General features: G+C 38.9%; 1 protein-coding gene across 10 annotated transcripts in view; it reads left to right on the forward strand.

Annotated features, from left to right (window-relative positions):
• Positions 1-3,465: 3,465 nt before the first annotated feature.
• ROCK2 (Rho associated coiled-coil containing protein kinase 2) overlaps positions 3,466-23,710 on the forward strand; it is a 171,186-nt gene continuing 150,941 nt past the window's right edge. For 7 of the 10 annotated variants that reach the window (XR_012122700.1, XR_012122701.1, XR_012122699.1 and 4 more), the window contains exon 1: positions 3,467-4,095. Coding sequence is in view for 7 of the 10 variants with exons in the window: in XM_073216536.1 (XP_073072637.1) it covers positions 3,955-4,095 (141 nt within the window). In the remaining 3 variants the exon portion in view is untranslated. Of the gene's footprint in view, positions 4,096-23,710 lie in introns of all 10 variants that reach the window. The other 3 variants (XM_073216509.1, XM_073216504.1, XM_073216515.1) reach the window with 1 other exon arrangement.

Raw genomic sequence — 23,710 nt, forward strand, 5'->3', positions numbered from 1 at the left:
CTACTTGTACTCAGGACACATCAGGGACAGTGTTAAAAAGGAAGGAGCCAAATCGGGATAGTCGCGGAGCAGCAGGGAGCCCTCTGAGAAAGGCAAGCACAGGGAGACCCTCTACTATGGCTCATTGGGATGAAATAAGTTTCATATTATTAGGAAACTGCCATTTCCCTACCACCTATTGCAATTTCAGTCTTCTCTGTGCCCTAAAGACTAGGTTTAAAATCTCTCCCAATCCAGACTCAAAGTCCAGAAGTAGTAAAGGAAAATATTGGTAGATTTGACTTCATAAAAGAGAAAAGCTTTTGTGTGACAAAGGATATCGAAAACAAAGCTGAAATACAAGGAAGAGGCTGGAAGAAAATGTTGGAACGCTATAACACATATTTTAACATTGTATTATAACAAGGCGGAATATCCATCATGCATAAAGAGCACCTATAAATCAGTAAGAAAAAGGTAAATCCAATGGACCAAACATGTAAATGGTAATTTCAGAAGAAACAGAAATACAAAATACTAATCTCTGGTAGTATTGAGGGAATGCAAATTAAAACAAGACGCCATTTTGTTTGCCTATCAAATTGCAAAAATTAAAAAGATTTATAATATTTAATATTGACAAAAGTAAAAGGAAATTGGCAATTTCTTCTACTGATGGTGAGAATGTGAACTGGTGTAGTGTTTTTAAAGACAGTCTGGCAGTACTGCCTATCTACCTACTCTTTGATACAATTTCACTTTTAGACATATATACTATTTAAAAATGTCCAAAGGAAGGCAGACCTAAAAGGCTGTCAACTGTGACAATGTTTGCGACAGTGAGAAAATACTACCACTTATTGTGCGTCAGCACTGTTGAAGCACTTTATAACAAACAGTATAAGGAAAATGAGACACAGGCAGCTGGGGTGCAGAAGTGGCGGGACTGTAACCCAGGCAATTTGTCTGCGGAATCTGCTCTCTCTAGACAGTAAATGAAGGTGTGATACATTTATATTATGGAATATAGTGTATAAGTTCAAGGAATGAGTAGATCTCTGTACAGGCATGGAGGCATTTCTAAGATTATTAAAAAGGGGGAAAAATCAAGTTGCAAAACACTATGATATGGTATAATGCCATATATGTGGAAAAAAGATACATATGTGTATATACAAATACATATGTATGAGAATATATAAAGGCCTTGAATGATAAGAGAATGTGTACGTAGGGAAATTTGGAAGACTTAATTTTTCAAGGTATGTTCTCTATATTTCTGGTTTGTTTGAACTTTTGTAAGATACATCTGTGCGTTTCTTTGGTGAAACAAGAATTGTTGCGTTGACTTCCCCACTTGCCCCAAAATACTTAACTCATATCAAGAGATAAGTCCTTTTTTTCTTCCATGTAGACAGTGTTGCAGGTCTTGGGTAAAAATTTTATATCCTATGGTTTTTTCTAGCCTATGTAAATGAACATATGTATAATGTGCATACGATCTGTACCTTGTTGATCATCACCTTTTTCTTTCTAAATTAAGGTTTCCATGTCCAGTATTTGGGATCATGGCTTCCTGTTAGCCTATCAGGCTCCATAAAAATATATAGCCAGTCACTGAAAATTAATTTAGAACCTGACAACTACCTGGTGCTCCTTTTTCCTTGCATATTATACTGTCGTCAGGGAAAAGGATCCTTAATCGTGGGTTATCTCATAATTCTGCTCCGAGGCATAAACAGGAGTCTAGTTCCCTCTGTCCTCTCGGTGCTGTCTGAGGAGCTATGAATGAGTCACTCAACATACAGACTTAAAGGACTTACCTTCTCACCAGGAGTCAGTGTTAGAACCTGAATGGAAAAAGCTATTGGATCCTCCAGGGCTTCTTCCTGCTTAAGCCTAAGTGAGGGTGGCTTTACCACGAAACGAAAGATGTGATTAAACTTACTGATTACAATACTACTTTTACAAGGTTAGTGCTTTAGAACTCAGTTGCCTATCTGTGGGCTTATCGCTGACATGCCAGTGAGAAAGGTTCTTGAGATTTTTACAACTTAATGGATATCAGACTGTAGTTTTCTTTGAAGTGGTCCATCTGTCTTAGCATAGTTTTTCAATTTTTGAAATTTTAATGTTTTCTTAAGCATCTTCACAGAAAAAAAAATCCCACTTAAAAACGACTGCAGTCTCATCCAATTCTTAAAGCTGCTAGCTTTACAGTTTTAAATAGTGTGTGCATATTATTTTGTATTTGTTGTTTCATTTAAACTTATTTGCCAAACATCTTTTTATGTACTTGCCAAAATCTCATGTGCTTGATGTGAATTCTGCACACCTGCCAGGATTTTTTCTGTTGTGACAAAGCTTGTTTGGATCATTCCCCGACTGTTGGACAATTGGGTCCACTCCCAGGTTTTGGTCATTATGAACATTCTGAACAGCCCTGCTATAAACATCTTTATGCAAGTTCTACCCCCTACCCCCCTCTTGGATCATTTCCTTAGAAATGCACTTCCTTAAATGGCTTTACTGGGTCAAAGGGGCTCAATGAACAGTTTTATAGCTCTTGGCACATATTTTTCAGATTGCGCTCTGGGTGCATCTGACCAATGGCATGGGCCGCGAGAGGGCAGGAATGTGGAGGAGCAGCCCCTATAATCGCCCCTCTTCCGTCCCCCAAAAGGCGAGGACCTCAAGAAGGTCTTGGGATGGAAAGCATTTTTCTATCGCCCGTTTGTTCTCTTCATGAGTGGTGTTTAAGCCCAGTCTGGGACAGGACTGTTAGGGACGCGCAGAAAGGTTTTCGGAATTTCAGGACTTCTGCCCTGGGGGCGGAAACATTTCTTCCTGGCCCTCCTGCCCCGGGACCAGGATTCCAGGGTTTCCGACTTCCATTGCATACCTTCCCAGCCTTTCCACTAAAATCTGCGTAGCCCACGCGGGCCTCGTGCAAGCTCAGGGCTCTGCAGGCGAGAGCAGCGACTGGAGGTCGCTATTATTTGCGCGGGTGATGCAAGGCCCGCATAGCTGCGCGCTGAGTCAGCGGGCGGCGGGGTCCGGCCCGTCTCCCCTCCCCCCGGGCGCGGCGGCTCGGGATCCGGCGGTGGGGGCGGGAGGCCGGCCTCCGAGTCCGGGGGTCGTCTGCCAGGGCAGGGGCGGGGATGGGGGCGCGGGCGGCGGGGAGCCGAGCCGGGAGCTCGCCCGAGCCCCGGGCGCGCTCGCCCGTCTTCCAGCTGGAGCTCGGCGGGTCAAGTGAGGCGGTGACCGCGCGCCCGGCCGTTTACCCTCTGAGAACTCAAGGAGGGGGCGGAGGCGGGGAAGGAAGGAGGATAAAAAAGGAGAAATGCGACGCGGAGCACACAGGAGGAAACGAAAAAATGGAGGAGAAGGGGCGAGGGGAGGCGGAGGCCGGCGGGAGGGGGCGGGGGCGCGCGCGGGGCGGGGCGAGCGGGGGCGCGCGCCGACGGCCGCGGCCCGAGGGGCTTGTGGGTAGCGGCTGCGCGCGGCCGGAGACGGCGCCGCGCGGGTGTGCGTGAGGGGAGCGGGCTGGTGGGACTCGGCGGCCGGCGGCGGTCATGGGGCACGGCGGGCGGCGGCCGTAGGTGTCCGAGCCTGGGCTTCAGCCCCCCGGAGCCGCAGAGGGCGGGGCGGTGCGGGCCCGGCGGTGGCGGCGCCGCTTCCCAGCTCCCGCCCTCACAGTCCGGAGGGAGCTCGCGGCGGACTGGTGGACCGGGCGGCGCGAATCTGACTGAGGGGCGGGGACGCCGTCTGTTCCTCGCCGCTCCCGGCGGGGCCGGCCGGCCCCTTGGACAGCCCCAGGCCCCGGACCTGCGTTGAGACCCGCAGCGGGGCTAGAGGCGGGCGGTGGGCCCGGGCGGAGCCCCGCCCGGAGCCGGCGGTTCGGGGGCGGCGCTAGGCCCCGAGGCGGCCGGGCCGGAGCGCGGGGAGCGGGAGTGCGGGCCGGGCGGCAGCGGCATGAGCCGGCCCCCGCCGACGGGGAAAATGCCCGGCGCGCCCGAGGCCGTGCCGGGGGACGGGGCGGGCTCGAGCCGCCAGAGGAAGCTGGAGGCGCTGATCCGAGACCCTCGCTCGCCCATCAACGTGGAGAGCTTGCTGGTAAGTGGCCGGAGCCCCGGAGCCCCCCGCGCTAAAGGCTTGTACCCCGAGTCCCCCTGTGTGGTTTGCATCCGTCGTGGGGAGGTCTTGCCCAGCCTCCGGCAGTCGAGGCGCAGGTCGGAGACCGACACTTTTGTGACCTGAGTTCCAGGAGTAGAGACCCACCTTTGATTCTTCCCTGACACCTCCCGGAGCTGGCGTCATCCCCGGCTGCCTGTATTTTGGAGCATTGGCTGGAAATACCACTTCTCTTCCCGCCTGTCCTCTCGGTTTGGGGAGGTAGGAGGGCGCATTTGCTGCCCTTCATAATTAAACGAGTCAATTTGAAAGAGTGTCATGCTGCGGGGGACGTGGGTCCAGGCGAGGGAGAAAGCTGATGCTGTTCCTACGGGGAGGACCCACCGGGGGTACATGACAAAGAACTGCCCTCACTCTTTCCATTAGGCTGAAATCTTGAAACACATAGCTAAAGTTTTCCTGTTTTCAGTTGTCTTTGAGTAGTTATAGCTGCAATTTGGTGCATTTTGATTTCTGTAAATTCAATTTCCCGAGATTATTTAGCCAGAGCTAAAGAATCAACCTGAATTGTAGAATGGGATAAATCTTCTCGTTTTCATTGTATCCCTTTCCTAAGATGACCTTTGAAATCCAAATTAATAGCCAGGTAAAGTCTGCTGGTTGGTTCTTAATTAAGAAAAGAGCATGTTTTACAGATTAGAAGTTTACTGTAGAATGTTTCCTTATTTTTGTTAGGATAGGCGATTGTATTTCTTCACAAGATTGGTTAGTGTGTAGTAGAGACGCGTTTATGGGAAAAAGGGTGTGTATTTTTACCCTGGCTAGGAGAAGAAAGGGAAAAAGATGTACTGGAGGACCAGAATTCGGGTGGGTGATCCTTGGATCTTTTAAATATTCTCTATTAGAAGTTGCGTTCATATTTGGGAGAAACCTGTTTGGAGAAAAACCTAGTGACTGTATGGTGAGAAAACTGTCTTCCCTTTCCAGAGCCTGACTTTTCTTAGAAGCCGTTGGTTATCCTTTGAGGTTTCTGGATTCATTTGTGTAGTGACTCAGTGTTGTTTGGCCAAAATGCAGGAATTGACTAGAGTGCATCTTTCTGTTCAGGGCGCAGAATGTAGTCATGTACTGTATTCTTTCAGACATGTTTAACGTTTTCTTTTACTGGTTTTTTACTAGTGTGTTGTTGGTGTGTTTCTCATGGGAATGTGACACCTCGGTCAGTCTTTAGTAGGAGTCTTTATTTGGGGATAGCGGGTAGGATTGGTTTGCATGAAGGGCATAGCTTTGCCTAGGCCAAAGCCAAGACTCTGGGCTTCACTCCCAGCATTTTCACTTTGGTATTTTGCTAGCAAGACTTTGACCTATGGCCAGAAAGTTCAGTTAAAAATAGTACAGCAAATCTCAAGTATTCATCAGATTCATACTCAATCCCAGATAGAAATTTTTTACACATCACTTTCATCTCTTTGATCTTTACTGATGTTAGTCATAATTATTAGGGTCATTCAGAGCTTGAGCCTAAACTCTTTATACATGTAATATGACGATAATTCTGTTAAATTAAAATAAAATTCGGTTTATTACAGTATTTTCTAAATTATTAAAATGAAGACTTTTTAAAAATGAAACATTACACATGCTCAGTAAACAGTTTGGTCCATTAATTTATTGAGTGCCTAATACAGCCAGGATACTTTTATGCTTTTATTAAGGTGACATGTTACTGGTATGAGAGTTGACATCAGATGCTGCTGACTGGACAGACTTTATTATTGCTGTTTTTATTACGGTTCTGAGTTGCAGGGAATCGTACCAGGCCAAAATTGTCTCTTTACTCTTTTCTTTGGAGCAGGTTTACTGGTGCTTCTGTTCTAATTGAGGAGCTGTTTTAAATTATGCCTATTTTATTACATGAAATTGTAAACTCAACTTCTTTTATTGTGGTAACATACATGATGAAATTTACCATTTTAACTTTTTTTTAAAGTGTACACTTCAGTGGCATTAATTACATTGTCATTTTTGTTATGTCATCACTATCTGTCTCCAGAACTTTTTCATCTTTCCAAATAGAAACTCCATGAATTAATTTTTAAGATAGTGTTATAAAAAACATACTTCCTGACATACTGATGAAATAGTGGCTGGGATCACTTTAAAGATTTGAAACTGAACATTCAGCCTGCATGTTGCAGTTGATCATTGTTTTAATGCTTATGGTATTTCTTTCAGTTTTACTATAGAAAACAAATATTTTTTCTTTAACAGAAAACTTAAAGTGATATTATAGTCCAATAAAACACAGCTATGAATCTTAGTTATTTCATTCAGGAGCTCAGAAAGTACCATTTAAAATTGTATACTGCTTAAGATGATGTAAGTGAGATAAAGAAATTACTGTATAATTATTCAATAGGCCTAGGCCTAGAAGAAGGTAAAGCTATTTGTAGGAAAACATTTTACATGAGGTAGCATGCAAAGTGCTTAGCTCAGTGCTTGGTTCACAGTAGCGCTCATTAAATTTAGCGTACTTCTGTGTGCATTTAGCATATGTTTAGTTTATTGCTTTAAGTTTCCTTTGAAAAGGAAAGTGGTTTTTACTGGCAACTATTTCTCACTGTATGATGCTGAATAAGTATCATTATCATCTGAATTTGCCATCAGAAAATGTCAGCTGTCATCAAGCAGAGAGAGCTGGATCCCAAGACTGTCAGTGTAAAGAATTGTCTTTCATTCTTTGCAGAGGCCTTTTCCTTTATGTTGGTCCTTAAATTATTCTGAAGAGTATATATCCCTTCTGTGATTGTAGATTGTGAGCAGCTTGGCATTGTTTCAAAACAGAGTTGAGAGACATTTGCTTCTGTAATACTTTTTCTTTCGGAGAAGAAGGTCTTTCTTCAATGGTGTTCTTTCACACTGAAAATTTCGGGTAAATATCCTTGTTTGTTATCAAGACTGAGCCTCTCATACAGCTTACCCAGTTATTCTAGTGAAAAGCATAATGCCTTAGTCTTACTCTGGAGAGGTGTGTTTCTAAAGGTCTGTGCTTTTGGGTTTTGGTTTGTTTTACTTAAGAAAAAAAGATTATAATAACCTGTGGGATTCAGGCGTGGGTAAGCTGTTACTCAAGACTGGTGTTGATGGGGAAAGGTGATTAAAATTTTATTTACAATTTTCAGTGACTTAAAATACAAAAGGCTTTGTTTGATTTATTTCATTATACTTGTGAACTGTATGAAAATATTTCTTACCACAGTGCTTAGACTTTAAGCTTGGTGCTGGCTATTTACCTAATTAAAATAAAATTGTGTGTTTTTCCTTCACTGTGTAATAAGTGAGAAAATTAGATATGTAAAAGTGAATTAGAATAAAAATTGAAAAATTGTTTTATATGTATTTTTCTTTTGTGAAATAAAGGTTGGTCATTTATAGCATAAATGGGATTACTTTAAAACTTGTGTTTTGGTGTCAGGAACTCTTTAAAGAAAATGAATGAATAAACTAGAGAGGTTTAAAAAGTCATGTATAAACTTACTTAGGTAAAGGTGAACTTACTTGAAAATGCAGGTCTGTAGTCCCTTACCCACAGTTCTGATGTATATAAAGAGCTCTGAAAACCAAGTATTTGATAAAACTTATTTGATGGTAACATCTGACCTGATCTGGTAATAGAATATTTGTAAGTCAGTTCATTTCTTTTGGTGTAAATAGTGATAGCTTTCCTTGGAGAAATATTCATGTGTTTTATTTTGATTTCAGGGTACTACCTCAGACTCACTGGAGGGTCTTCAGGAATATATTGGATATGGTATATGTACTTTAGTACCACCCTAAAATCCAAAAAATTCCAAATTCAGACACATTTTTGTCCCAAGTGTTGACTAAGTAAGGAAATGTAGGCTTATATACAGCTTAAATAGTTTAATAATTGAAATAGTGGTTAATTATCTTGAAGCCTGAGTTGTTGTTTTGGTTTAGTCCTGATCAGATAGCCCTCTTTTCCCATTTTGAATTCTGAAATACTCTAAATATTAAGAGAATATAGTAAGCAAGTAAGAATTATGAGGCATAAAAAACATTCATGAAATCACCAGTCAAGTTAGTGAGTAGAACCCTACTAGCCTTTAGAAGCTCCCTGTGTGCAACTGCTATGGTTTGATTCAGACTCCCACATCCTCTCCCATGTACTACCCTGAAAATGTTTTTATTATTCCTTTGCTTTATTTCATAGATTACCACATTTGTATGTATCCCTAAGCAATGTTTGTTCTTCTTTTTTTTTTTAACTTCATGAAATTTAAAACACTTGTATACTTTTGTGACTTGCTTTTTTCAGTCAAGTCGATCTAAGATTTCACCCACATCCACATTGTGGTTATTCATTTTCACACCACCATAATACATTGCTCCAATCTACTTGTTGAATATTTAGATTGTTTTTCAATTTTTTTAGTACTATGGAAGTTGCTGGGAATGTTCCTGAAGTTTCATTCATGTGAAATTTCTGTAGGCTATGGTATATATCTAGGAATAGAATTATTGGCTTTTAAGATATGCTGAGTTCAACATAACAAGGTAATGGGTAGAGTTTAAATTTCCCCCAGCATTTTAGTATGGGAAACTTCAACGTATAGTAAAGTTGAAAGAATTGACAAATGGTTTGCTATATTTGCTTTATTACATCTATTCATTCCTTTATCCACCTATCAATACATTTTAGTTTCTTTTGATTCACTTAAAGTTGCAGATACTGATTCACTTCTCCTTTAAACAATTCAGCATGCATTAAGTAGAATTCAGTATTTAGTTTTTTTAAAGATTAAGTTTACATACAGTGAAATGCACAAATCTTAAGTATGCCATTGATGAGTATGGACAAATGTACACATCTGTGTAATGTAAATTATTATCAAGATATAGGACATTACTACCAATCCAGAAACCTCCCTCATAAGCCTTTTCAGCTAATTCCAAACCGCATTCCCTTAGAGTCAATTACTTAAATTTTTTTTTTTTTGGTACTAAAGATTACTCTTGTCTCCTCTAGAACTTCATGTAAAGGGAATGCTAAATAGTATGTACTCTTTTGTATCTGGCTTCTTTAGCTCAGATAGTTTTTCAGATTTATCCATGTTATTGTGTGTATCAGCAGTTCCTTTTTTTATTGCTGAGTAGTAGTATCAGGTTGTATGTATAAACTACAGTCTGTTAGCTGTCTCCTATGGACTGTTTTCAGTTTTTTCATTTATTTATTATGTACTTTGGCTCTTAATAAAGCTTACTGTGAACAATCTTGTATTATAAGTCTTTGTGAGGACCTATTTTAATTTCTCTTGGATAAATACCTAGTAGTGGAATTGCTAGGTCATAGGTTTGATGTATGTTTAGTTTTTAAAAACTGCCAGATCTGTTTCCAAAATGGTCATACCATTTTACACCCCCACAGCAACATCTGAAAGTTATAGTTTTTACCCAATGAGTCTAAAATTTTAGCCATTCCGTGGGTGGGTGGTGGTCTCTCATTGTGATTTTACATGTATTTACTGGCCATTTGTGTATATTTTTTTGGTGACACATCTGGTCAAATTTTGAGCCCACTAAAAAAATGGGTTGTTTATTTCTTCATTTTTTAAATTGAGTTGTACAGTTCTTTGTCCGTCCTAAATACTAGTTCTTTGTCAAATATATGTTTTATAAATGTTTTCTCTCAGTCTGGCTTACCTGTTTTTTTCAGTAAAATTTTTTTGTTGTTAATTGTTTTTTCTGCCTAAGAAAACATTGCCTATGCCCATTTCTCAAAGATGGACTCATTTCCTCTCTTCTAGAAGCTTTATAATTTTAACTTTTATGTTTGGGTCTCGGGTACATGTTATGCCAATTTCAATGTGTGGTGTGAGTTGATCAAGGGTCATTTTTTCCCCCCATATTTCCCATATCCAATTATCCAGATTGTCCAGCACCATTTTTTTCTAGCTTTATTGAAAGATAATTAACATATGATATTGTATAAGTTTAAAGTATACAGTTGATAAATGCGTATATTGCCAAATGTTTCCCACAGTAAGGTTGGTTCATTCACCTCATATATTACCATGTTGTTGTTATGTGAGAATATTTAAGATTTACTCTCTTGGCAGCTTTCAAGTACACAATACAGAAATGTTAACTATAGTTACCAGCACCAATTAAAAAAAAATTTATCTTTTCATATTGGATTGTCTTGGCACCTTTGTTGACAGTTTACTGATTGGTGGAGTTTTTTCATTTCTCCCACCTTAGTAAGTAAGTACATCGGATCTTTAGTCTTGGTTCTGTTGTTCAACCCATGCTCTACTCAAAATTCTTAAAAAAAAATCTTTATATCTTTACCTAAAGGAAATGGGCAGACAACCATGATTGAGACAGGGAAACATAAATTTTATTTTTTGAAGTGACGAAAGATTTGTCATTTTCTAAATTATAAAAATAATGTTTTTATTGTAGAAAATTTAGGGAATAAAGAAAGGTATAATGCAAGCGACTTATATAGTCTTCCTCACATCAAGATAACCACTATTTAACATTGTGGTATAATGTATGTCTGAAAAAATTAAAAGTACAGAAAAGGTAAAATTACACTATTATGTGCTTTGTCATTTTTTATACTTCATGAATAAGAGAAGCTTTTATGTAGTCAAATTTATCAGTCTTCTCACTGTAGACTAATTTCTAGCTTAGATATCAGTTTAGGATATTCTCCATTGCCAAGATTATGATCAAATATACCTAAATTTTCTTTTAGTACTCTAATAGTTTTATTTTAATGTTACTCGTATTCTATTTGGAATTCTGATGGGAAGTATGAAGTAGGGATATAAAGATTTTTTAATCAGATTTGTCTTAAGTATTAGGGTTCGCAAAATATTAATTGGGAGCCTCTAGTTATATCTCTTGTCATATAACTTTCTATATGGGGAATGTGCTTCAGGGAAGAGAGAGGATAATGACTATAGATTTGGTCTTCATTGGGACCTCTTAATTTTCTTCATGGAAAACATGGAAACACTTCTCTTTATCTATACTTAAAATCCTTTTCTGTTCTGACATTCAGAAAATACATATATAAGCTGTTAGTGATAAGGGTTACTGCTGAAGAGAATGTGGATGACTCAGCTACCTATAATAGCTTTTGGAAAAAAAGCACAAAATAACATTTTCCATTGTAGGTTAGCTTATTATATGGATCTTAATATTTAAATCGATGCGAAATTGTGGTGGCATTTGAGACTGTACTAAAGCTGTCTTTCCTCACTTTATCCTTGGCTTAGTCATTCTCCTTTCCCCTCATCTGTCCTTTTTTTTTCCTTTTAAAGTATGATTAAATTTTAGAGATACAGTTGTAAAGTCTGCAATTGTCTGTGCCAGAATGATCCTCACTTATCTTTTTGGAATGTATTTGGGCCACAATACTTAGCATTTCTCCCCCTCTCCCTTTCCTTCTCCCTGTGTGTGTGTGTGTGTGTGTGTGTGTGTGTGTGTGTGTGTGTGTGTGTGTGTGTGTGTGTGTGTGTGTGTGTCTGTGTGTGTGTGTGTGTGTGTCTGTGTGTGTGTGTGAGACAAGGAAATACTGAGATTCATTTTTGGCCCATTGTTGATAATCTTTTGGGGAATGTTTCTAAGTCCAAGAATGATTTTATGGTTTGTTGCTTCACTTTGGAAAAGGTATGGAATGTTTGGGTATCTGAAGTGCTTTATGATTTTTTTTAACAGCTAATCACTTAGTATCAGTGTCTAATTTCCTTTATTCTCTAAAAGACTTTACAGCTGGTTTTAGTTAAGAGCAATTAATAGAAATTTTCTTTATTTTCGTGAGATTATAGATGCTAAGAGCTAATTCCAGTTATTGGGGTTTTTTATGTGGTAGAAACAAATAGCACAGCCTCCTTCAGTGATTCTTTTTAGTAAGATTGTGATAGAGCAGACCAGGGTTGGGATTGTCTTAATTACCTAGATAATTGTGATGAAGAATGCTTAATATATAAGTGTTGTCTTATATATTTCTTTGTGTTTGGGTTTATTTAATGGACAGAATACAAGTTCCTTTAGGACGTGGATCTTTGTTATCTTCCTATTTTGTGTCCTCTAAGTGTTTGTTGAATGAACCAACAAATAATTCCTTTTTAAGTAACAGGAGCGATAGCCTGTAGAAATATATCCCTGCTTGAAGAGTTATTAAATTATTCCTCAAATAAACATTTTGATATGGATTCCTATCACTGATTTCTTAACTATAGGGAGGAAGATAAGTAAACATCTGTATATGCATAGAGGATGGGTTTGGTGGTAGAATTTTTTAGAGGTTGAGCAGAAAGAGTGAATTGTGATTTGGGTATTTTCTGGATTTTCTGAAATAGTTTGTCTTAGAAAGGATTTAAGCTAATTTTGTTCAGTTGTTTAGGTGGAGTAAAGATACCTTGTCTGGGCTGAACAATCTTCATCATTTATCATGTGTCATCTGTTTTCCCTACCCCCTAACTTCTGGATAAACATATTCAGTTCATTCTTACATAGCAGGTGACGCTTATATGTAAAAGCAGATGAAATGCTTCATGTATTCATGGGGGAAATTCTTTAAAATGCCATATTGGCAGTTAGAGAAGAATTTGTAACCAAAATTTAAAAAGTTAAACGGCTTGAGAGATTTTGATCAGGAATCAGAGTTACTACAAGTCACTCCTAATGACGTTTGAAAAAATTTCAGATATTATCAATCATTCTGATTTCTAGCATTTTTATTTACCTTTTAAATGTTTATTGTTTGTAATATTCTATTTCTTCTTTGTCTAATAAGCCCAATGCTTAATTTTTATTGTTCCCCTGGCATCATATTTAAAATAATTAAAGAGGGGAATTAGAATTATAATAGTATTTCTTTTACATCTATTGGTGACGCTCAGTTAAGAGACAAAGGAGAGAAATACACAGTATGTTGCTTCTAGTAAATCCTTGATAATTGTTGGTAGAATGAATAAATATAGCTTGCAGATATAATGGAATTGACATGTTTCAAACTCTTACTTGCTCTTAGAATTGGAAGTGAAATAAGTCTGGTAGTTTAAAGTAGTTAGCAGGTGTTGAACATATGTTTACTAGATTTGCTAGTTTTTTTCTTTGACTTTTTTTATTAAGGTATTATTGATATACACTCTTATGAAGGTTTCACATGAAAAAACAATGTGCTTACTACATTCACCCATATTAGCGAATCCCCCCCATACCCCATTGCAGTCACTGTCCATCAGTGTAGTAAGATGCCACAGAGTCACTATTTGCCTTTACTGTGCTACACCGTCTTCCCTGTGACCCCCCAACACCATGTGTATTAAACATACTACCCTTCAATCCCCTTCTCCCTCCCTCCCACACCCTTCCCCTTTGGTAACCACTAGTTCCTTTATGGAGTCTCTGAGTCTGCTGCTATTTTGTTCCTTCAGTTTTGTTTGATTGCCATACTCCACAAATGGGGGAAATAATTTGGCACTTGTCTTTCTCTGCCTGGCTTATTTCACTGAGCTTGAAATCCTCCAGCTGCATCCATGTTGTTGCAGATGGTAGGATTTGTTTCTTTCTTGTGGCTGAATAGTATCCCATTGTGTATGTGTACCACATCTTCTTTATCCTGACGGACACTTAGGTTGCTTCCGTATCTTGGCTATTGTAAATAGTGCTGCAGTAAACATAGGGGTGCATATGTCTTTTTGAAACTGAGAACTTGTATTCTTTGGGTAAATTCCTAGGAGTGGAATTCCCAGGTCAAATGGTATTTCTATTTTTAGTTTTTTGAGGAACCTCCATATTGCTTTCCACAGTGGTTGAACTAATTTACATTCCCACCGGCAGTGTAGGAGGGTGCCCCTTTCTCTGCTTCATTTGCCATCATTTGTTGTTCTTAGTCTTTTTGATGCTGGCCATCCTAACTGGTGTGAGATGATTTCTCATTTGGTTTTTCTTTTTTTCACCTGGTTTTGCTGCTAATTTTTATTTGATTTGATTTGATTTGATTTTTTTATTCATTTTGTTATCATTAATCTACAATTACATGAAGAACATTATGTTTACTAGACTACCCCCTTCACCAAGTTCCCCTCACAAACCCCGTCACAGTCACTGTCCATCAGCGTAGTAAGATGCTGTAGAATCACTACTTGTCTTCTCTGTGTTGCACAGCCCTCCCAATGCCCCCCCACCACAATATACATGCTAATCTTAAGGCCCCCTTTCTTTTTCCCTGCCCTTATCCCTCCCTTCCCACCCATCCTCCCCGGTCTCTTTCCCTTTGGTTAACTGTTAGTCCATTCTTGGGTTCTGTGATTCTGCTGTTGTTTTGTTCCTTCTGTTTTTCTTTGTTCTTATACTCCACATATGAGTGAAATTATTTGGTACTTGTCTTTTTCCACCTGGCTTATTTCACTGAGCATAATACCCTCTAACTCCATCCATGTTGTTGCAAATGGTAGGATTTGTTTTCTTCTTATGGCTGAATAATATTCCGTTGTGTATATGTACCACATCTTCTTTATCCATTCATCTACTGATGGACACTTAGGTTGCTTCCATTTCTTGGCTATTGTAAATAGTGCTGCAATAAACATATGGGTGCATCTGTCTTTTTCAAACTGGGCTGCTGCATTCTTAGGGTAAATTCCTAGAAGTGGAATTCCTGGGTCAATTGGTATTTTTATTTTGAGCTTTTTGAGGAACCTCCATACTGCTTTCTACAATGGTTGAACTAATTTACATTCCCATCATGAGTGTAGGAGGGTTCCCCTTTCTCCACAACCTCGCCAACATTTGTTTTTGTCTTTTGGATGGTGGCGATCCTTACTGGTGTGAGGTGATATCTCATTGTGGTTTTAATTTGCATTTCTCTGATGACTAGCAATGTGGAGCGTCTTTTCATGTGTCTGTTGGCCATCTGAATTTCTTCTTTGGAGAACTGTCTGTTCAGCTCCTCTGCCCATTTTTTAATTGGATCCTTTGCTTTTTGTTTGTTGAGGTGCGTGAGCTCTTTATGTATTTTGGATGTCAACCCTTTATCGGATCTGTCATTTATGAATATATTCTCCCATACTGTAGGGTACCTTTTTGTTCTATTGATGGTGTCCTTTGCTGTACAGAAGCTTTTCAGCTTGATGTAGTCCCACTTGTTCATTTTTGCTTTTGTTTCCCTTGCCCGGGGAGATATGTCCATTAAGAAGTTGCTCGTGTTTATGTCTAAGAGATTTTTGCCTATGTTTTTTTCTAAGAGTTTTATGGTTTCATGACGTACATTTAGGTCTTTGATCCATTTTGAATTTCCTTTTGTGTATGGGGTTAGACAGTGATCCAGTTTCATTCTCTTACATCACCCTAGCTGTCCAGTTTTGCCAGCACCAACTGTTGAAGAGACAGTCATTTCCCAATGTATGTGCATGGCTCCTTTATCATATATTAATTGACCATATATGTTTGGGTTAATGTCTGGAGTCTCTATTCTGTTCCACTGGTCTGTGGGTCTGTTCTTGTGCCAGTACCAAACTGTCTTGATTACTGTGGCTTTGTAGTAGAGCTTGAAGTTGGGGAGCAAGATCCCCCCCACTTTATTCTTTCTTCTCAGGATTGCTTTGGCTATTTGGGGTCTTTGGTGTTTCTATATGAATTTTTGAACTATTTGTTCCAGTTCGTTGCAGAATGCTGTTGGTATTTGATAGGGATTGCATCGAATCTGTATATTGCTTTGGGCAGGATGGCCATTTTGACGATATTAATTCTTCCCAGCCAGGAGCATGGGATGAGTTTCCATTTGTTAGTGACCTCTTTAATTTCTCTTGAGTGTCTTGTAGTTTTCAGGGTACAGGTCTTTCACTTCCTTGGTTAGGTTTATTCCTAAGCATTTTATTCTTTTTGGTGCAATTGTGAATGGAATTGTTTTCCTGATTTCTGTTTCTATTAGTTCATTGTTAGTGTAAGGAAAGCCACAGATTTCTGTGTGTTAATTTTGTATTCTGCAACTTTGCTGTATTCTGATATTAGTTCTAGTAGTTTTGGAGTGGAGTCTTTAAGGTTTTTTTTTAATGTACAATATCATGTCATCTGCAAGTAGTGACAATTTAACTTCTTCTTTACCAATCTGGATTCCTTGTATTTCTTTGTTTTGTCTAATTGCCGTGGCTAGCACCTCCAGTACTATGTTGAATAACAGTGGGGAGAGTGGGCATCCCTGTCTTGTTCCCAATCTCAGAGGAAAAGCTTTCAGCTTCTCACTGTTCAGTATGATGTTGGCTGTGGGTTTATCATATATGGCCTTTATTATGTTGAGGTACTTGCCCTCTATACCCATTTTCTTGAGTTTTTATCATGAATGGATGTTGAATTTTGTCAAATGCTTTTTCAGCATCTATGGAGATGATCATGTGGTTTTTGTCCTTCTTTTTGTTGATGTAGTGGATGATGTTGATGGATTTTCGAATGTTGTTCCGTCCTTGCATCCCTGGGATGAATCCCACTTGGTTATGGTGTATGATCCTTTTGATGTATTTTTGAATTCGGTTTGCTAATATTTAGTTGAGTATTTTTGCATCTACGTTCATCAGGCATATTGGTCTGTAATTTTCTTTTTTGGTGGAGTTTTTGCCTGGTTTTGGTATTAGGGTGATGTTGGCTTCATAGAATGAGTTTGGGAGTATTCCCATCTCTTCTATTTTTTGGCAAACTTTAAGGAGAATGGGTATTATATCTTATCTGTATGTCTGATAAAATTGCAAGGTAAATCCATCTGGTCCGGGGGTTTTGTTCTTGGGTAGTTTTTTGATCACCGCTTCAATTTCTTTGCTTGTAATTGGTTTGTTTAGATTTTGTGTTTCTTCCTTGGTCAGTCTTGGAAGGTTGTATTTTTCTAGGAAGTTGTCCATTTCTTCTAGGTTTCCAGTTTGTTAGCATAGAGGTTTTCATAGTAGTCTCTAATAATTCTTTGTATTTCTGTGGGGTCCGTTGTGATGTTTCCTTTCTCGTTTCTGATTCTGTTGATGTGTGTTGATTCTCTTTTTCTCTTAGTAAGTCTGACTACAGGCTTATCTATTTTGTTTATTTTCTCAAAGAACCAGCTCTTGGTTTCATTGGTTTTTTCTATTGTTTTATTTTTCTCAATTTTATTTATTTCTTCTCTGATCTTTATTATGTCCCTCCTTCTGCTGACTTTAGGCCTCATTTGTTCTTCTTTTTCCAATTTGGTAATTGTGACGTTAGACTATTCATTTGGGTTTGTTCTTCCTTCTTTAAATATGCCTGGATTGCTATATACTTTCCTCTTAAGACTGCTTTCGCTGCATCCCACAGAAGTTGGGCTTTGTGTTGTTCTTGTCATTTGTTTCCATATATTGTTTGATCTCTATTTTAATTTGTTCATTGATCCATTGATTATTTAGGAGAATGTTGTTAAGCCTCCATGTGTTTGTGAGCCTTTTTGCTTTCTTTGTACAATTTAGTTCTAGTTTCATACCTTTGGTCTGAAAAGTTGGTTGATAGAATTTCAATCTTTTTGAATTTACTGAGGCTCTTTTTGTGGCCTAGTATGTGGTCTATTCTGGAGAATGTTCCATGTGCACTTGAGAAGAATGTGTATCCTGTTGCTTTTGGGTGTAGAGTTCTATAGATGTCTATTAGGTCCATCTGTTCTAGTGTGTTGTTCAGTGCCTCTGTGTCCTTACTTATTTTCTGTCTGGTGGATCTGTCCTTTGGAGTGAGTGGTGTGTGGAAGTCTCACAGAATGAATGCATTGCATTCTATTTCCTCCTTTAGTTCTGTTTGTATTTGTTTCACATATGCTGGTGCTCCTGTGTTGGGTACATATATATATTTATAATGGTTATATCCTCTTGTTGTACTGAGCCCTTTATCATTATGTAATGTCCTTTATCTCTTGTTACTATCTATGTTTTGAAGTCTATTTTGTCTGATACTAGTACTGCAACACCAGCTTTTTTTTCCCTGTTGTTAGCATGAAATATCTTTTTCCATCTCTTGACTTTTAGTCTGTGCATGGGTTTGAGGTGAGTCTCTTGTAAGCAGTATATAGATGGGTCTTGTTTTTTTATCCATTCAGTGACTCTATGTCTTTTGATTGGTGCATTCAGTCCATTTACATTTAGGGTGATTATCGATAAGTATGTAGGCTTTAGATTCGTAGTTACCAAAGGTTCAAGGTTAATTTCCTTACTATCTAAGAGTCTAACTTAACTCACTTAGTATGCTGTTACAAACACAATCTAAAGGTTCTTTTCTGTTTCTCCTCCATTCTTTATATATTAGGCATCATATTCTGTACTTTTTGTCTATCCCTGTATTGACTTCGGGGACAGTTAATTTTATTTTACATTTGCTTAGTAATTAGCTGTTCTACTTGCTTTACTGCGGTTTTATTTCCTCTGGTGACAGTTTTTGAACCTTATGGACACTTCCATCTATAGCAGTCCCTCCAAAATAGACTGTAGAGGTGGTTTGTGGGAGGTAAATTCTCTCAGCTTTTGCTTATCTGGAAATTGTTTAATCCCTCCATCAAATTTAAATGATAATCTTGCTGGATAAAGTAATCTTGTTTCCAGGACCTTCTGCTTCATGGCATTAAATACATCATGCCACTCCCTTCTGGCCTGTAAGGTTTCTGCGGAGAAGTCTGATGTTAGCCTGATGGGCTTTCCTTTGTATGTGATCTTATTTCTGTCTCTGGCTGCTTTTAAAAGTCTGTCCTTATTCTTGATCTTTCCCATTTTAATTACTATGTGTCTTGCTGTTGTCTTCCTTGGGTCCCTTGTGTTGGGAGATCTGTGGATCTCCATGGCCTGAGAGACTATCTCCTTCGCCAGATTGGGGAAGTTTTCAGCAACTACGTCCTCACAGACACTTTCTATCCCTTTCTGTCTCTTCTTCTTCTGGTATCCCTATAATGCAAATATTGTTCCGGTTGGATTGGTCACACAGTTCTCTCAATATTCTTTCATTCTTAGAGATCCGTTTTTCTCTCTGTGCCTCAGCTTCTTTGTATTCCTCTTCTCTAGTTTCTGTTTCATTTACCATCTCCTCCTCTGTTTCCAGCCTACTTTTAATACCCTCCATCGTGTTCTTCAACGATTGGATCTCCGACCTGAATTCATTCCTGAGTTCTTGAATGTCTTTCTGTACCTCCATTAGCGTGTTGATGATTTTTATTTTGAACTCCCTTTCAGGAAGAGTCACGAGGTCCATATCATTTAAATCTTTCTTGGGAGTTGTATTAATAATTTTACTCTGGACCAGGTTTCTTTGGCGTTTCATATTTGTATATGGCGCCCTCTAGTGTCCAGAAGCTTTATTCTGGAGCTGCTCTGCCCCTGAAGCAATGTCGGGGGTCACAGGGGTATGGTATTGGTGCCTGGGGGAAGGAAATAGCTGTTCCCCGCTTCCCGCCTACTGTACCTGTCTCCACGGCCTGAGCACACAGATGTAAACTTTTGTCCCAGGGCAGCCGAATATGGATCCCTGCTTTCCACAAGCGGCTGGAATCCAAGTCTCCCCAGGAACTCCACCTGTCCCAGCTTTCCAACCCTGTAATCAGAAGAGTATGATGAAAGCACCATGAAATGTAGGTTTGTGCTCCAGCGCAGATCTCTGAAACTAGATATTCAGCAGTCCGAAGCATTTCACTCCCTCTCTGCTCAGTTTCTCTTCCTCCTGCTGGTGAGCTGCGGTGGGGGAAGGGCTTGGGTCCCACCAAGCCACAGCTCTGATACGTTACCCCGTTTGGTGAGGTCTGCTCTTTTCTCCAGGTGTATGCAGTCTGGCACCATCCTCTTTCCTGTTGCTCTCTCAGGATTTGTTGCGCCAACTATATTTTCTAATTGTATCCAGTTTTAGGAGGAAGCCCTCTCTCCTCTCACGTGCCATCTTTAATCCTTTCCCCTCATTGTGGTTTTTATTTACATTTCTCTGATAATTAGTGATGTGGAGCATCTTTTCGTGTGTCTGTTGGCCATCTGAATTTCTTTGGAGAAGTGTCTATTCACATCCTTCACCCATTTTTTAATTGGGTTACTTACTTTTTGGGTGTTGAGGCGTGTGAGTTCTTGATATATTTTGGATGTTATCCCCTTGTCAGATGTATCATTTACAAATATATTCTCCCATACTGTAGGATGCCTTTTTGTTCTGTTGATGATGTCCTTTGCTGTACAGAAACTTTTTAGTTTGATGTCATTCGCATGTGTTCATTTTTGCTTTTGTTTCCCTTGCTGGAGGAGACGCATTCAGGAAGAAGTTGCTCATGTTTATATTCAGGAGATTTTTGCCTATGTTGTTTTCTAAGGGTTTTATGGTTTCATGACTTACATTCAGGTTTTTCATCTGTTTTGAATTTACTTTTGTCTATGGGGTTAGACAATAATCCAGTTTCATTCTCTTGCATGTAGCTGTCCAGTTTTGCCAACACCAGTTGTTGAAGAGGCTGTCATTTCCCCATTGTATGTCCATGGCTCCTTTATCGTATATTAATTGACCATATATGGTTGAGTTTATATCTGGGCTCTCTAGTCTGTTCCATTGGTCTGTTGTTATGTTCTTGTGCCAGTACCAATTATCTTGATTAATGTGGCTTTGTAGGAGAGCTTGAAGTTGGGGACCGTATTCCCCCCAGCTTTATTCTTCCTCATCAGGATTGCTTTGTCTATTTGGGGTTTTTGTGGTTCCATATGAATTTTAAACAATTTGCGCTAGTTCGTTGAAGAATGCTGTTGGTATTTTCATCGGAATTGCATTGTATCTGTAGTTTGCTTTAGGCAGTATGGCCATTGTGACAATATTAATTCTTCCTAGCCGTGAGCACGGGATGTGTTTCCATTTATTGGTATCTTCTTTAATTTCTCTTATCAGTGTCTTGTAATTTTCAGAGTATAGGTCTTTTACTTCCTTAATTGGGTTTATTCCTAGGTATTTTATTCTTTTTGATGCAGCTGTGAATGGAATTGTTTTCCTGATTTCTCTTTCTTCTAATTCATCATTAGTGTATAGAAATGCAACAGATTTCTGTGTATTAATTTTGTATGCTGTAACTTTACCGAATTCAGATATTAGATCTAGTAGTTTGGGGTTGGATTCTTTAGGGTTTTTTGTGTATAATATCATGTTATCTGCAAACAGTGACAGTTGAACTTCTTCCTTACCAATCTGGATGTCTTTTATTTCTTTGTGTAGTCTGATTGCCAGGTGAGGACCTCCAGTACTATGTTGAGTAAAAGAGGAGAGAGTGGGCATCCTTGTCTTGCTTCCAATTTTAAACAAAAGGCTTTCAAATTCTTGCTGTTAAGTATGATGTTGGCTGTGGGTTTGTCATATATGGTCTATTATGTTGAGATACTTGCCCTCTATACCCATTTTGTTGAGAGTTTTTATCATGAATGGATGTTGAATGTTGTTGAATGCTTTTTCAGCATCTGTCAAGATGGTTATGTGGTTTTTGTCCTCTTTTTGTTGATGTGGTGGATGATGTTGATGGATTTTCGAATATTGTACCATCCTTGCATCCCTGGAATAAATCGTACTTGATCATGATGGATGATCTTTTTGGTATATTTTTGAATTTGGTTTGCTAATTTTTTGTTGAGTATTTTTTCATCTATGTTCTTCAGGGATATTGGTCTGTAATTTTCTTTTTTTGTGGTGTCTTTGCCTGGTTTTGGTATTAGAGTGATGCTGGCCTCATAGAATGAGTTTGGAAGTATTCCCTCTTCTTCTACTTTTTTGAGAACTTTAAGGAGGATGGATATTTTAGGTATTCACTAAATGTGATGAAATTCAGCTGTGAATCCATCTGGTCCAGGGTTTTTGTTCTTAGGTGGTTTTTTGATTACCAGTTCAATTTTGTTGCTGGGAATTGGTGTGTTCAGATTTTCTGTTTTCTTCCTTGGTCAGCCTTGGAAGGTTGTATTTTTCTAGAAAGGTGTCTATTTCTTCTAGGCTATCCAGTCTGTTAGCATATAATTTTTCATAGTATTCTCTAATACTTCTTTGTATTTCTTTGGTGTCTGTAGTCATTTTTCCTTTCTCATTTCTGATTCTGTTTATGTGTGTAGACTCTCTTTTTTTCTTGATAAGTCTGGCTAGGGATTTATCTATTTCATTTATTTTCTCAAAGAACCATCCCCTGCTTTCATTGATTCTTTCTATTGTTTTTATTCTTCTTGATTCTATTTATTTCTGCTCTAATCTTTATTATGTCTCTCCTTCTGCTGACTTTGGGCCTCATTTGTTTCTTTTTCTAGTTTTGTTAACAGTGAGTTTAGACTCTTTATATGAGATTGTTCTTTTTTCCTGAGGTAGGCCTGTATTGCAATGTACTTCCCTCTTAGCATGGCCTTCACTGTGTCCCACAGATTCTGTGGTGTAATTGTTGTCATTTGTGTCCATATTTTGCTTGATCTCTGTTTTTATTTGGTCATTGATCCATTGGTTATTTAGGAGCATGTTGTTAAGCCTCCATGTGTTTGTGGGATTTTTCGTTTTCTTGGTTTGACTTATTTCTAGTTTTAAACCTTTGTTGTCTGAGAAGCTGGTTGGTACAATTTCATTCTTTTTGAATTTACTGAGGCTCTTTTTGTGGTGTAGTATGTGATCTATTCTTGAAAATATTCCGTGTGCACTTGAATGTATATGTTGGTGACAGCTATTTAGCCTTAGAAACACTTCCTTGTATAGCAGTCCCTCCAAAATACACTGTAGAGATCGTTTGTGGGAGGTAAATTCTCTTAGCTTTTTCTTATCTGGAAATGTTTAATTTCTCCTTCATATTTAAGTGGCAGTCTTTCTGGTTAGAGTATTCTTGGTTCGAGGCCCTTTTGCTTCATTGCATTAAATAGATCATGCCACTCTCTTCTGGCCTGTAAGGTTTCTGCTGAGAAGCTTATGATAGTCTGATGGGTTTTCCTTTGTATGTGATCTTTTTTCTCTCTCTGGCTGCCTTTAATAGTCTGTCCTTATCTTTGATCTCTTTGCTATTTTAATTATTACATGTTTTGGTGTTATCTTCCTTGGGTCCCTTGTGTTGGGAGATCTGTGTACCTCCATGGCCTGAGAGAATATCTCCTTCCCCAGATTGGGGAAGTTCTAAGCAGTTACCTCCAAAGACACTTTCTATCCCTTTTTCTCTGTCTTCTTCTGGTACCCCTATTATACAAATATTGTTCCATTTGGATTGGTCATACAGTTCTCTCAATATTCTTTCATTCCTAGAGATCCTTTTTTCTTTCTGTGCCTCAGGTTCTTTGTATTCCCCTTCTCTAATTTCTATTTCTTTTATCTTCTCCTCCACCATATCCAGTCTGCTTTGAAAATCCTCCATTGTATTCTGTAATGAATGGATCCCTGACCGGAATTCGTTCCTGAGTTCTTGAATATTTTTCTGTATGTCCATGAGCATGTTTATGATCTTTATTTTGAAATCTCCAGAATATTGATGAGTTTGGTTTCACTTGACTTTTTTTTTGGTGTTTGTTGGATTTTGGTTTGCGTCAGGTTCCTTTGAGGTTTCATATTTGTATATGGCACTCTCTAG

This window comes from Manis javanica, chromosome 1 (assembly GCF_040802235.1).
Source record: "Manis javanica isolate MJ-LG chromosome 1, MJ_LKY, whole genome shotgun sequence".
Lineage (NCBI taxonomy): Eukaryota > Metazoa > Chordata > Mammalia > Pholidota > Manidae > Manis > Manis javanica.